Below are 16511 nucleotides of genomic sequence, written 5' to 3' on the forward strand. Positions count from 1 at the left end.
ATTGACCATGCCTTTTACTGTTGCTTTGTCAAACTTATGGGGTTAATGCTTCTCCTCCGCTTCACACCAGAAAACCTTATGACAATTTGCTAGTCATGCAACTCATTGGTACATGGCAGAGAATGGACAAAAATTCTGATATCATCTGCAAAGACATTAGTAGTTGTACCCTCCTACTCAACTGGGCATAAGTTCTTTTGGATTACAATGTATAAGAAAAGCAGTCAAAAGCAGTGTTGTTATGGCATCCTTTTTGGATTATGTAGTCAAGAAATTATAATACAAACCTATAGAGTAAAGAGGAGAGAAAATTTCATTTCTTACATCAACTAAACATCTGACTCCAGACTGGGGATTTTTTTATACACCCGTCTATTGCTGAACTGGGCTGAGTTTAGGACGCCATGTGGGGCTGGGTATGCACTAGTCTTGCTGGCTGAGTAAGGCATCACATGCTCTTTATTGTACATGTCATTGGCTATTCGCCCATCCCTTGAACAGAATGAGGTGGTGGATTTAACGGATGAGCGGGGATTGTTCGCATCGTTGCGTGTTTTGATGGGGGCAGCTCCGAGGACTGTTGCGGGTGAGGCCACTGCCAGCTGTTTGTAAATATCAGAGGTGCTACGCCCATGTGCCAGTCTGCTGCTGGTGTTTTCCCTCAGTGAGTGGCTGAGGAAAGGGTTTTCTGAGCCATGGGCTGGATACAAGGACTTGCTCCTCTTACTCTCCTCCAGGTTGTGGTTAAACAGCATTGATTTAGGGCCGGTACCAAACAGTCTACCGGAGTAGGGATGCATGCCAAAGAGGTTCGCGTAGTGTGAGTCAGATGTGGAGTCCAGGAAGCGATCCTTCTCCTTCAAGCTGACACTACGAGCTGGTCGGCCCTGGTCTAAATCCTTGGGTTTTTCTAGCATGATGTTGTCAAATGAATGCTGACGATTCAGCCTCAAGCGGTTTCTCTTTTGAACATGTGGCCCATCCGTTTGTGGCCAATACAAACCAAACATTTCATCTGGTTGCTGCTGCTGTTGATGGTGCATGGTAGGACTGACCAAGGGGTCTGGGAGGAGCTGGTCCTCGGTAATGTCATACAGGTTTGCTGTATGGAGGCATGCTTCACACCGGTTATGGGGGGAACGTGTGGCAGAAGCTGTAGCAGATACATTAGGGTTGTATGACCCCCCTGGTGGGTAGCCAGAAGTCACTTTGGACAAGCAGGATCGACAATGTGTCTGTTTGTAGCGATCAATTGTTTCATGTGGGGAAAGGGAAAGGTTTTTCTCTTTCAAGCTGTAGTGTTTAGCATAAGGAGTGTCTGGTAGAAGATCTGAGTCAGTATGATGCAAAGGTGAAGAGTTCAGATGTATTATTGGCTGTTCGCATTTCCTATAGTTGTCACTGTGGTCAGAATAGATCTCGGGATAATCCAAATCATCAGCAGCAAGACCACGACTCTCGCGGTAGTGAATGGGGTCCGAGTGTAGACTCAATTCTCTGTCTGAGTCAATAGTGAAAATTTTCTCTCCTCCCCCTCTCCCAGTTTGGTTGGTTCCGCCACTGACCTGCTTTGTCTTTAAGTAGGACAGCTCCACCTCACTGCAATCCCTTGGGTATTTTGATGTCACCGATCTTTTTTTTAAGTTGTCCTTGGGCTTCAGGTGCTTGTTGTTTTCTGGGTCTTTGTAGGAGGCAGCTCTGCTAGAACAGTCAGAGATATCAGAATGGGCTGTCTCCTCAGGGAGGTAGCGCTGGGTCTTCATTGACATTCGTGGGTCTGGCATGAGCATGTCAGGCATCGGAGGGGGCACAGGTGGTACAGAACGAAGTGTGTCCACTGACTTCTTCCACAGGGTCCGAGGTGGTTTGGCATTGCTCTGGACTGTGTCAGCATTCACTGCCACCTCTACTGTATTGGGATTGGCATCATTCAGGGTTAGAGGATGCTGGCCTCCCTGGAAGATATAGTTATTGAGGTGGTCTTTGTGGCGGTTAGCAAGATAAGACTGCAAGTCACCAGTCTCCCCATAAATCATGTCTTTGGGAGCATAGCTTCGGTTGTCTGCGTAGATGAAATTGCCCTTCTCTGCCATCATGTCCATGATCATGGGACCAGCTGAGTGCATGAACTCCCGTTTGGGTGAACCTGAGCCACTCAGGTTAGACATGTTTGTCATCTGTTTGGCTGACTTAATGAGCTTGAGCATTTTGTCTTGCGGGCTAAAGTCCAGATCTGTCTTTTTCTTCATGTCAATATGGACACCATGGATGCAACTCCAGATTCCCTGGATAAAGATGTACGGACGAACAAGTGGAATGGATGAGGTAATGAAGAAATTTTGTATAAAACATAGTGTGTTGTGGGAGAATATGAGAGACATAGAAGAGTAGAAGAAGGATTTGAGTAAATTAAAATGAGAATGTGACAAATGATGTTGAAGGAGAAACGGAGAGAGACAGTTGAATCATATTAAACTGCTAATGAAAATCAGTACATAACATCAACATGAGCTTAACCACAGTGTGCACAAACTTTTGTACAAATTGTACAATGTTGTAAAAAATATTTGTTAAACATTCATGATAAAAAAGATCAAAGATTTGTAATCTATTTTTATTAAAATATTGTAATTATGGCAGGTGAGGCACGCATAATGCGAGAAAAATGGAAGAAATCAATTTTACGTTATTTTTACTCAAAATTGCAGAATTTTCACATTTACCGCTGAAATAAGGTGAAGAAACCTGTGGTGAGGCAACAGCCAGCCGAACCTCACCATGGATTGATCAATGGCTCGACTAGCTGTGCTGTTATGCTATACACTGAGACCGTAATGCTATCCCTCTATATGTCGCTATTAAAATGTTCAAACACTTTTTCTCTATGAACTACATTTTCCATAATTTTTTTCGCTGCTTTTGTTCAGAAGGAACGGCGCATGGACTTCATTTATAAGTAAACGTAACATATGAACAAACATGTGGGTAACAACATAACGTATTTTTTTAATCAAATGTGCTTATTTGTGTGTTACAGTTTGTACGTGTAAATAATTCTGCTCTGAGACTTTAAAAATAATCCACTCACTGTTGATGATTAAATAGTAGATAAGCTACACTGTATGTTCACAATTAAGTTCTTTAATTTTTATATTCATCCTATTTAACAAAGTTGCAGGTGAATCCATGTTATTTTTTTAAATTGTAGTTTTTTAAGATGTTGATACTGAAAAATCATAACATACAGTGTGCCCTCGTGCATTCGTGCATCAACGCTCGTGACTTCACCTCATTGCGGATTTTTGGTGGGCAGTCACGTGATACCGTATGCGAATTCTATTGGCAGACGGCATCTGGTAGTGTGCTATGTTCCTTGAGTCTCGGACTTACGTGAGACACAAAAGTGCTTCAAACAGTTGATAAGAGTGTTTTTGAAAAGGTAATACAGAAACTAAGTGGTTTAATATCATTATGGAGAGGGTTCATAAACATTTAAATTACCGTAAACAATAAGATAAATAGTTTGTCGTTCCATCGCGGAATTCGTTAATCACGTGTGGTTCCTGGAACCCATTACCTGCAAGGAACGAGGGCACACTGTATAAGGATTTAACTCTTAGTATTTAAAAACAAACTTGCCATTCCAAACACATAAAAATCTTGTTTCAAAGCTGAAATTTATTTCATGTTTCTGCTACTGAGAGAAATCCATTTTCTCCCTCCGGGCTAGGAAACATTTGATGTTGGCAATTTGAAACCTGTATTGGATTATTAGATCTTAAGAAAGCACCCGACCATTTCATTATTTGAAAATCTTTAACTTTGTTGTACTGCATTCTACTGTCAAATGAACATCTCTGTATGTCTACATACTTTCACATACGCTGGTTTTAATTATAAATCCCCCCCTGGCCTGGTTGGATTAAGTGTTTTTACAGATAGGCCTATATGTGAAAAACCCAAAATCAATATGCCCTGAAGATATTCTACATATTTTGGTTCCCCAAATCAGAATCTAGCAAGGTGTTGCAATTTTTATATACGCTCAAATTTTTCCTGGAAGGATACATAAGGTTAATCAGCAAAGAAGAATAATAGTTACTTTAAACGGACATTGTTTGTGTTTGGATTCTTGTACTGTAGCTGAAGGAGGGTTATGAGGATCGTTCATGCTTTGACAGGGAACAAGCAATAGTTAAACTAATATACAACAGCTGCCAGTATAATGCCAAAAAATATCAAATAATTCTTACTTTTTTGTTCACAGAGAAAACAGAAAAAATATGTTATATCATAGACCTCAACAGCAACAACATCAAAACAAGAAATTCTTAAAGTAGTTTTCTGTTCTTTCCCATTTTCCTACCCTTAAATTCCACAAATGGCTATGACCTCTACTATACTTTCTTTGAAATCTCCCCTCTGTGAACTGTGGAAACAGTCAACACTGTGCTTCAGAGTCACTGAAATGGTTTCAGAAAAACAAGCCTGTGTCTTTGTTGACAATTCAAGGAAATGAGACAGAACAGACTGAATTAGTGTAAATTGTTGTGAATTTACAAAAACAGTTCAACAAATTTGGATTTTTCTAGTTTTGTTTATGTTCAGAGATGTTTCCTGATACCTCATCCCGACCCACCCTCACCTCTCATCCCTGTTGGACCAGCAGTTCCTCCATTTACCTTGAGTAACTGTGTCTGCATCACTACCTGTGTTTCTCTGCATATGTCTGCACGCTTTCTCTGCTTAGACAGCCCTGTCTGACCTCAATACCACAGCCTTTGCCAAAAATAAACCTGTAATTCTTCCTTACACCCTATGGCCTTAAAATGACGATAGTCAGTTCAGTCCAATCATCCCCAGATTCCTATAGCAAGTGTCAGTCATGCACTGACTGACTGGCGTGTTGATTTCTTTTAGACTCCATTTCAGTCTTTTGTTTCAAGTTGTACAAATCTGTAGCAGGTAGATGACTTCTCAAACCCACCAACTGAACAAGCAAACATAAAGTTCTCCTACAAACAATCTAATCCTTACCCTACTGATGGAGAAAAGAAGACCCGGTTTGCCACTGCACACCCCAGTGAAGCAGTATCTGAGTCTCCAGTAAAAGAGATGTTCAGAGACAAAGGTGATGAGGGAGAGCCCCATAGCTGTGGCCAACATGTAGAAGACTCCAGCCATGTTGTCCACATCCAGCTGACTGGACATCACCTCATTCTTCTCATTGTGGCATATTCCTGTCAGCCACTGGGCCTCGAGCTCCTCCATTTCACCTGAAAAAGATAAAAGAACAAGTCACTGATTTAACTGCTCACGTTGGTTTACACTTTATGCCTTAATATTATGTAAGACAAAAAATATTAAGGCATGAAGTAGAAACCAATGTGAGCTGGTTTATACTTTATGCCTTAAAGTCAAACACATGCTTTTGAAATCATACAAGCATGTTTTTGACACTTGTAATTTATTTTTAAAAATATAAATTTATGGTAAATGGTGATCGCACTTGGAAAAATAATATGCAATTACTTTATTTGCTAAATCTGTGGAATAATGTAACTTCAAATTTTGCATGTACTGGTACTTTATTGCATTGATTGTCAGTTAAGTTTAAAGGTAGGTAAACGTATGACAATCTCTACAATTAAGCTATAATTTAAGTGACTCCTTTAACAATTTGTTCTCATAGGGTTCTTTTTCAAACATATTTCATTGGGTATTGGTTCATACTGAGCTTCATGTTTCTCTCTACATTACCTGAAAAGAGCAGATTGTTTTGTTAAAGCTAACGAAAAGAGGTAAAAGGTCTTTTCTCAGTCCTCTGTATTCCCTTCCTTCATGACCCTCTTCTCTCACTGGCTTCTCCTCTGACATTTATCGTGTGGCTAATCCAATCTGTGTCATTCATGGCTGGATCACTGCTGTTGGGAAAAGACCAGTATCATGCTGGTGTTCAGGCAGATGTCTTAAGGCTGCACACTCATTAAGACAACATTACCCCTTTAGGACATTTGGGGACAATTAGTGTCCTGTGGGATTTGTAAAAAGTGGCCACGGTGCTTCTTTTTAATGACATGCTTGGAACTGGCGGTGAAGGAAAATGATGATAAATGAGATATTAAGCTGTTAACAAGAACATTCCTGGGAAATGCCATGTGGAGCAGTGAATGCCTGCACTGCTGTGAAAGTAACTCTGAAATTCTGCTTTTTTTCCTTCCTTTTTTTAGTGACCACGAAAAGAAATTTAATTTACAATCAGCATTTTTTTTAAACTGAGGAAACCAAAAAACAAAACGAAAAAACTCTATCTAAACTTTATCCAGGCTTGGAACCGGCACAATAAGACACTGGGTTGTGCCCTCTTGCGGCTACATTAAAACAAAGAAACAAATAAAGAAATAAACAAACAATGAAAAGGCAAAATGCCAGTAAATACAGTGGAATATGATATTTTCCAGGCAATGTGCAGAATATCCTTCTCTGTGTCTCTTTGGTTTTAGATTTTGAATTTCATGAAAGAATTTCCACCGGTTTTGTTTATGCTCTATGTTAAGGACGGATACAGAAATAGCCCTCCTAAGGCATCTGTCTTGACTCTGTATGCACTTGAACATGTCTTCAGAGACCATACAGACAAGACAGAAGAAATAGATGTCGGATATGGTTATTCAAGGTAGGGCAAATATGTGTGGACACAACAATGACCTGAATAGGGTCACATGACCTGAATAGACTGTGAGGAGTTGTTGCATAGGTGTGTGCGCTACTGAGTGTCATTCATTCAAGACTCATTCAAAAGACAACGTATGACCTGTAGCTGGCTCGGCCATGACTGTCTGTCTGTTTTTGGGGAGGCTGTCTCTGACTGTCTCTTCTTCTACTCATTCTTCAACGTCATCCTTTCTTCCCTCAAGACATCCCCTCTCTGTCATCTCCCTGTCCATGAAAAGTCATGTGCTCTCTTCCCACATCGTGTCTATGTGATCAAGTAACATCTGCCAAAACAGCCATTTATAAGCCATCTATCAAAGATGCTCCCAAAGTCTCTCTACCTCTAAGTTTTTCCCTGTCACCTGCCCATCTCATACTCTCTGCCTTGTCCTCCCTTTGACTTTTCACAGACTGTGTGCTTATCCCTCCATCTCATTCTCCCTCCATTGGTCTTCTCACTCGCTCTCTGTCTCTGCCGTTCCCTTAATTCTGTCTCTTATCTTCTCTTCTCGCTGTTCTCTTTCCATTCATGACTTCATGTTGTTTTTAAAAAAGGCAGGCAGATAATAATGACACAATTAATGCGGCGCAACTATAAAATACATTTGAAATAATCCATGTGTATATTTTCACTGACTGACTGACTGACAACTTAATGGGGTTTATAATTGGGAGAAGAAAACAAAGAAAAACCACTGAGTATGATATTAGTCAAAAATTAGCCAGCCATATAATGTGATGAAGAGTGGCTTGACTGTTCTGCAGCCCAGATAAGATCCAGTTAGAGAGGATTATTATGACAGCAATGTTCATTTAATCAACTTCAGTGCACTTAATGCAAGTGGCTGCGAACACATGGATCAGCAAAATGCTTTAGATGTAAAATGTAAATGAATCTGTCACTAAAAGCTTGAAGTCTCTCGCTTTCTCTGTGTTTTGCAGTAAGAAATTGTTTATGTTAGAAATTCTCAGGCTACTGTAAGGAAGGAATGCTGTAATTCAGACTAATGTACACACACACTCACGCAAAGGCACACAGAGCTCTGGTTCCGCAAAACGGAATATATTAGAATAACTTACACACTCTCTCTCTCTGCCCTCTGTTTAGAAAACCCTTTTCTATCCAGAATAACATCAGAGGACTATTTATACTTTACTCTTTTTTCTTTTTGCTGTTTGCAGACAAAGCATTACAGATATCTGTACAGTCTAAGTGTGTACATGAATAGCAATGTCGGCAAAGCACAGTGTAACATTTTTCTTTCTTGGATACTGTAATGCACTTAATTTTTTTATGAGAATGCTGTGCAAGTGTGTTTCTCACCATCACCGATAATGGCCAAGATAGCCAAATCCACCTGTCGTTTCCAGTAGGAGCCTTTTTGCAGAGCAATGCCGTAACCAGTGGTAGCAAAGATGTACCTGAACACACAGGCAATTATTTTAACCGTCATCTCTCTTAATAGCGTCAATGTAATTGTACCTTAAAGGAAACAACACTATTCCACAAAGTGTAGTGATTGAGCTCGAACACAAAGAAATTCCAAGTCTCTGGTCTAAGGAGAAGAATTGTAAATTCTTTTCCTACCTATTTTAAGACATTGTGAATACACCTCTTACATAAGATAAGACATATTTTGCTGATCACAAGGAGAACTTGAATTGGCAAATTTGAGCCAATCCAGCTGCCTTGCAATGAATAATCTACGATTGTTTTTATGTTCAGGTGCGGACATCCAGTTTACCAGGGGATGACAGCACTCAATAGGAAATGCCTCTCATGGGAGCAAGTATCAGAAGTGTTGATACATAATAATGCAAATACCATACCATTTTAGGCACAGCAGACACTGCTGTGCCTAATGTTTAAACTGGACATACATAGTTTGTGGATGATATTATTTTATCTTTTTTTTTTTCATTAATTCAAATGTCCTTCCACAGGTGTCTGAAGTGACCAACCAGTGAGGACCAGTAACAAAATAATAGCAGCAGGTCCAAATAAAAAAATAAACTGAAAATCCAGATTTTTTCTTTAATTGTTCTTTAAATTAAAAAAAAAAAAACATCACATGGTTTACAAACTCCGTTTCACAGATGACAGTAAACATATTTTATTACCTTTGATGTGGGTTTTTAATGTGTGCTTAATTCTGTTAACTTGCGGTAAACTGAAGCACCATATCTACAGCATAGACAGGTAGTCCATCACTTAATCTAGCATCAGGATGAAAAGAAATAAGCGGATTTCCCTGCATGTCACCAAGAACTGTTTATAAAACCAAACGATGGGTGGGATCATACAATTAAGTAAAGAAATTCCATATCAAAACTGACTGATTGAAAATTTAAAGCTGAAGTTACCCGCTGCCAATGGTCACCAGCTTACATCCTTCATCTCTGCCAGCCATGTAGTTCAACACTGCAGCATCATAGATGAAGGCATCCAGTTTACTGCAAAGGTGGAGAAAGACGAACAGAGAAAAGAGACAGGAAAACAAGATAGAGCGGGGGTATGAAGCCAAAGAATGTTGGTTTCACTTGGTTGCTTTTTTTAGAGAGTGAATAAAAAGTCACAGGAGATGACAGGTGGAAGGAGAGCTTGCTTATTTTTCAGATGGTGTTGTTTGACGATCAATTATAAAGTGTTAAATCATCTCCAACAGGACTGTAAACAAACACACAGAGAAGAGTTGAGAGTGGCTGCTGTTCAATGCAGCGGGCTTCAGTGGCGAGAGACCCTCGGAGGCACATGGATGACCTGAACAAACTTGAGACAGACACAAACATTTATACTGTCTCTCTATGTACACACACACACGCACGCATGCACGGACGCACGCACGCACGCACACGCACACACACACACACAAACGCACACGCACACGCACACACACACACACACACACACACACACACACACACACACACACACACAAACAAAAACAACCCAGACTCAGACTGACATTTTCATTGTAAGTGATGCCATCACTTACAGCTGCTCTCTCGCAATCTCAGCGTTACACACTCTCACTTACACACACTCACATAAACACACAGAGAGTTGTGTTAATACTGAGCGACTGGATGGCATTTGCTGAATGTCAGATCCGGCCCTCTAATGGAGGCTTAAAGCCGATAGTTCAGCTGTGTAATTTGCTTAACCCTGCATGGACCCCCTCAATCTGTGTGCAAACATGTAAGAAACCAGGTGTGTGTAGACGCAGTACAAGTGTGGTTGACCACATGTGTGATGGAGCATGTCTGTGAGCGTAAGTTTCTGTCTACAGGTTTGTAAATGTCAGTCAGGCATAGCATGGCTCTAATAGGTTGAATAGGGATCCATTCCCAATCCATCAAACCTTAATAGGAGACAATAAACACGTATCAGCACAGATGTTCTTGATACCTTTCATATTTACCTTTCAGTAGAATCTTTTCCACGGCAAACATTAAGTGTTTGGGTTTTTTTCAAATGTTGTTTCACATCACTACAGTCAAACTCTTTAGAACTGAATTTGCTGACTATTCTGCAAATAGCATTTGGACCCCAAATATCTTTTAAAGATTAATCATATCCTGGAAAAGAAAAAAAAATTCTATGGCTTTAAATCAGTTTCAGAGAAAACAAGGTGGTCTTTAGACTGACAAAAACACTGCATTGTAAATCTCAAGGAGGTTCTGTAAGTGAGGCTGTGGGTTATTTGAGAGTAGATATAGACAGTTCATATGCTTAAAACGGGTTTGTGTGCTTTGTGAAGACAGATACGGATATGAATATGGATGGACCCATATATATACCTGTATAACTTTCACAGAGCGTTTGGATACAGACAATATTGACAAGATAGAATGAGCCTACTAGGAACTGGCTGAGGGCAAGGTAGCTAAAATTCAAGTAAGACAGGACAAATGTCTGCAAAAAAAAAAAAGTGAAGCAAAAAATTGGTGGGAAAAAAACAGCAACTGTGTTGAAATTCTTTCATGTGTATCTCCAAACATGTTTTGACGTAGATCCAGAACAATACTTTGCCTGATGGGGTATTACACATTTTGACGTTGTAAAACAACTTTTTAAGACGTCAACAACCAAAAACAAAAAAAGATTTGTTGATGTGTTGGACATATCAGAAATGTAGACATGTGAAACTGTTATTCTTATTAGTAAATAGGGAATTAGTGTACCTGCAACTCAAATTTTAACTATTTTAAGTAAGTCTGTTTTTGATATAGGGCTGGACGGTGGCACAATGGGTAGCGCTGTCGCCGCATAACAAGGCTGGTCCGGGTTCGAGTCCCGCTCTGTGCGGAGTTTGCATGTTGTCCCTGTGTCTGCATGGGTTCTCTCCTCAGGCTTCCTCCCACCTCCAAAAACATGCAGTTCAGGTAGTTTGCCCCGCCTCACGCCCTATGCCAGGCTAGGATAGACTCCAGCTCCCCGTGACCCGCACAAGCGTATGAAGCGGGCAGGAAAATGAATGAATAAATGTTTTTGACATGTCAGTATTTGATTTTCACTGATGCCACAATGGTTTAATATATTTGAAACATCTGCAAACTCAGTTGAGGTACAGAGGCTCTGTCCAGAATGATTTGGTTTGGGGAGCGTAGCCAGTTGAAGTCCAGCTACCCATGCTGTTTCAGTATTAGTAAGTGATAAACAAGTGGATATCTAGAATTTGGAGTTTGGAGCTAAGCCTCAAACTGCTCTGTTGTTAGCAGCAAGAACCAACACAACATACTTCAACTCCCATTTGAAGATGTAGAAGCTTAAGATCTGCACCTGCTACCTGAGACCCAACCTCAAACTTTGTCAGGCTTTGCCATATTTGACATTATTTATTATTTGAATTAGGTGTTAATGTCTGGCTCATCTAATGTAATTCCTACCAACCTCTGTTTTACTGTAATGTTATAGTCAGTGACAGTGAAGAGACAGTATGTGAATCTCAGGCCTCAATTGAGGCCAGTGCAATAACAGTAGTAGCAGCCTAAATGTTTATTCATGTCGATTTTTAAAAAAAAAACGTTTTTTGAAAGTTTGTACAGCTACCATTTTGAAGGATTGTGCTTTGAGGGAAAATATGTAAAAACATAACAGTTTACGAAGTCAAATTGGTATTTTTGATTGTAAAGCAGGAAAGTTTATTATCTATAATAAACACCTCATCTAAAAGCGTACACCTAAAATGAGAATAATATGTCCCATTTAAAAAATCATGTCATATTAGTTATACATCGCTGAAGGCTGAAAATTTAGATCCTGGAATATAATCAAATCAATTTGACTCCCCTGTGCACAGTTTTCATTCCAGTGGCTGTAACATATTTGGCGTGTAAAGCCTGTCAGCATTATGTGCGATCAGAGCTAATCCAGCCATCAAGCTACAAATATCTCAATGTTGCAGTGTTGCTCCTCTGCTAATACCGTGGAACAGAATTATGAATGTTGGAATTACTGCCTGCATACCTCGACTAGCTGTACGTGTGTGTGTGTGTGTGTGTGTGTGTGTGTGTGTGTGTGTGTGTGTGTGTGTGTGTGTGTGTGTGTGTGTGTGAGTGAGTTTCTAAGCATGGAGTGTCTTTTCATTTCTCAGCATTTTACTCATGTGTGTATTTTTAATTTACACAGATATGTTTTATTGTGAAAGTTTACCACTGCCTTGTAACTACCCAGACAGTTAGATAACAGCATTACTGACACAATAGTGTTTTAACTTTACATATAATTCAGTCTGCTTAGGACTTATAGTTTAACAAATGAAAGATGCAGCCGCAGATAAATCATGAATAACGAATTTCAGTATATGCTCAAATTTGTTAGGAGTGCATTCTTTTTCAATTGTTCACGAGGCAGCCTGTTTTTCAAGCCAGGAACACCCCAAAACTATCACCCAATCAGAAATATTATCACATCAACTTTTAGTCTTTTGACCTCAGATTCTTTACCACAACCTTTTTCTTCTCCTTTTAAGGCTCTTTCTATATTCCTTGATATCCCTTCCCCCCTTTCTTTCTTGCTGCCTTTTTCAGTTTCTTTTCCCATTCCCTTCGATATTTTTACTTTCACCTTCCCCTTTCACTCTCTATGTCGGCCTCCATTCCCTATTCTATTACCACATTCTTCGTCTCTACCCTTTGGCCCATCCCTCCTTGCCTGGACTCTTCCTTCATTTCCTTCAATAAAATGTTTCGCCAGTGGCCTACCCCCTCCCCCCCAGTCCCTGACCTCCTTGTCCCAAGTGATTTTTCTGATGGGAGTCACTCTCTGCATCTCCTTCCTTGTCTTGACACAGCCTTTGCTAGTGGTTGGGTGAGTACTAAAACATGTATCTCGTTCAAATAATGTAGTTTTTACAAGTGTGGCTATTATACAAATAAAATCTGTCAATCTCTCTGACCATGGTGACAGAAAATGCAGTCATCCTGAATACAGACATACCCCGTAATAACTGTCATACACACACATCCATTTCTGAGAATAATGTAAGAATGTGTCATATTGCTGGATAACATACAGTACATGCAACTGCACATCCAGGATAGACACTGAGACAGCGACGCAACCTGATGGCTACGTTTTTATCAATCGACCTCACACCTTGTAAATTGTTAATTATCGTGAGGTACAAGCCCATCACCCAAAGGGTGATGAGCAAACCCCTAATGCTGATTAACAAATATTGGAAAAGCTAGAGAGCAATCAGAAAGTAAAAACCTCCAACAGCTTAGCTCATTTTCCGCGTTACGTTGCTGCACCTAAAAGCAGCCATTCAGACATAGTTTGAGGCTCATGATATGACAACGAGAATCTTATCATTAGCTCATCTTGATTGATCGGTATCTAATAAAACAAGAATTCACTGATGGTTTATTTCACTAACACGTTTAGGCATCAAATATGATTCCACAGAACTCTCAGAATAAAATGGTCCACCATGGCAATTTAAACAGCTTTCAAATGTTGTTACTTAATTCTTCCTGAATCAAATCATCTGTCATGGTCTCTCATACACAAATCGGATTTTCTTTTCTGTGAACTGTCAAAGGTTGATCCACAGACTGACTAGTGCTGGAATAGGTTTTGTGCTCTCTCAAATTCTTTGTTGTCGATATTCTCCAGAAACACACCACCAGTCCTATTATAGAGGCCAGTTCTAAAAATAGATCTTACTGTTCCCACTCAGGAAAGCCATTCATCCCCAGCCCCAGAAGCTGTCACACACACACACACACACACACACACACACACACACACACACACACACACACACACACACACACACACACACACACACACACACACACACACACACACACACACACACACACACACACACACACATACACACACACACACACACCAGACAAAACACAATACTGCAGTATTCTTTATTTCAGATTGAAGTCTTTTTTTTTTCATTTGTGAAACAGCATTTGATCATGGCTCACTTACCCTGATTTTAGGCTGACAAGTGCATCCTGAACTCCAGTTTGATGATACTTCACCATGTACTGGTGCATGGCAGGGTAATTCTTCCTGATGTTCCTCTCAGTCGATCCGTTTGGAACCGTCCCAAAGCGAAAAGGAGGTGAATATGCATACGGGTTCTGGAACTGTAGAAGAGAAGAAAGGGAACAATGGAGAGAGAATTGGCAGGAAATAATGAGAGAAAATGGAAAATAAAACATATGAGCGATATCAAACGTACAAAATGTGAGAAGGTATGCATGTGTGTGGGTCAGCGCAAGATGTATTGTGTTACACTCCTTTCTTGTTTCATAACTAATCTCACTGAAAGCAACTCAGAGAGCTCATAAGTTCACCAAATAATGTTTCCCAAGTTCGTTCAGTGATAATACGCCTCAAAATATGATTCAAGACAGGGGCCAACAAATTATGTCCATTTTAATACAACACATTGTTAAAGACTGGACCCCACACAGCAAAGTCACAGGAATGTTCTGTTTTATTGTGAAACGTCTAAATTTGTGGCAACCACATACTCGGTAATCATAAAATTTGTTCAACTATAACAAAATGTTATTGAAATCTTGAGATTTTAACTTGTCCTATTTACAAACAAAAGCCTCATTCAGACAGCATTTCCATTGTTTATTGCTTTATTCCACTTCAACAATCTGTTTGAATGCAATAAAGGTGCAATAGGGGGAAAGTTTGTTCCACCTTTTTGACACCTACAAATGTGTCGCAGAGGTGTCACACAGTACCGAAAGGCTACTAAGTTTAAAGCTGCCCAGAAGACAATTAGCCACCTCAGGTCATTGTTATTTAACTTTTGTGGAAGGTTGACAGGAAGGGCAAAGTGTGGTAGGAAATGTGCACAGGTAACAAGGAAGACCACAGATTTTAGAAGACCAAGCCATTTCCAGAAGGTGTGGGAGATTCACAAAGATTGGACTGAGGTATCAAGAGTCACCCCACATACAGTATGTGTCCAGGAAATGGACGTCAAGTGTTGCATTCCAAGTGTCTTTTCAAATGAAAGTAAGTTTTGCAAAGTTCCAAAGTCTTGAGGAAGAGCAGAGATGTACAGGATCCAATTTGGTTGAAGTCCAGTGTGAAGTGGTCATAGTCAGTGATGGTTTGAGGGCCATATCATCTGCTGGTGTTGGTCTGCTTGGTTTTATCAATTTTATTGTCGATGCATCCTTCTACTGGGAGATTTTTGAGAACTTCATGCTCCTGTCTGATGAAAACCTCAAATGAGATGCCTATTTCTTTCTGGAGGAGTGCATGACATCTGTCCAGTGTGCAAAAATACTGAAAACCAAATTGCTGACTGTGTTGTTTACTGGCCAGCAAACTCTTCTTACTTTGGCTCACTACGGAAACTGTAGGAGATCAGAGATGCCAGTCTCCAGAGAGCTGAAGGCCAATATCAAAGCAACCAGGCTTCAATAACACCTCAACAGTGCCGTGGGCTGATTGCCTCAATGCCACACCGCATTGATGCTGTAATACATGCAAAAGGAGTCCCGACAAAGTTTTGATTGAACAAAAAATTTAAATAAAAGTTTTGAATTATTTCATTTTGTTTGTATTAAATCACAAATATATGGCATTTTCAACGTTTCACAAATCACGGGGGGAAAAAAAACATTTCCCATGACATTTGTATTGTTTTACAAGCACCAATATGTGGTCCTGTGAACTGGTGACTCATGATAAAAGCCACGAAAGAAAATTCAGATTCATTTTATACTTGATAGTAGAAATAATACAAAACTGACTATCTCAATGCTTGTGCTTAACATTCTCTTTACATTTATTGAAAGCTGCTTCATCTATCACATTTTCTGTTTCTTTCAGTCTTGACAGTCATCTTATTTATTCTATTCTTGGCATCTTTACTCTGCTGCCAGCCTAGAAGAGACTCTGAAACCTGTCTCATTTTCGTTGGTTCATCAGTTCAAAGAATGTGTCATTTATTATATAAATTGTCACATTCATTTGTAAAAGTATGTGCACAATATGAAACATAAACTTTGGCTTTAGATCTTTAGAGGCCACTTCCTTCCCTGTCCCTCTCCTTTTTCGTCCACTAACTGAATTTATTTTCTTTAACTCCTCCATAATTTTTGTCTACCACCTGTGTCTGTCACTCTCAGGTATAATCTAGTTTTTGTACAGGTCAGTGATTCTCTAGTGGAGTACATGGCATTGTGGTAACAATCTATAACCCCAAGCAGTGCAGTAACTATCTGGCCTTAGAGCCAGAAACAGATGAGCCCAATCAATAAGAAATGTGTTTTATGAGCTCCACTCTAAAGAT

At 39.8% G+C, this 16511-nt stretch overlaps 1 protein-coding gene across 1 annotated transcript in view; it reads right to left on the minus strand.

The window, feature by feature from the left end:
- Nucleotides 1–329: 329 nt before the first annotated feature.
- grin2aa (glutamate receptor, ionotropic, N-methyl D-aspartate 2A, a) overlaps nt 330–16511 on the minus strand; it is a 130003-nt gene continuing 113821 nt past the window's right edge. The window contains exons 10-14 of the mRNA XM_068336676.1: nt 14171–14331; nt 9079–9168; nt 8039–8136; nt 5038–5276; nt 330–2285 (exon numbers count right to left, since the gene is read on the minus strand). Coding sequence (XP_068192777.1) covers nt 330–2285; nt 5038–5276; nt 8039–8136; nt 9079–9168; nt 14171–14331 — 2544 coding nt within the window. The remainder of the gene's footprint in view (nt 2286–5037; nt 5277–8038; nt 8137–9078; nt 9169–14170; nt 14332–16511) is intronic.

This window comes from Antennarius striatus, chromosome 16 (genome assembly GCF_040054535.1).
Source record: "Antennarius striatus isolate MH-2024 chromosome 16, ASM4005453v1, whole genome shotgun sequence".
NCBI classification, from domain to species: domain Eukaryota; kingdom Metazoa; phylum Chordata; class Actinopteri; order Lophiiformes; family Antennariidae; genus Antennarius; species Antennarius striatus.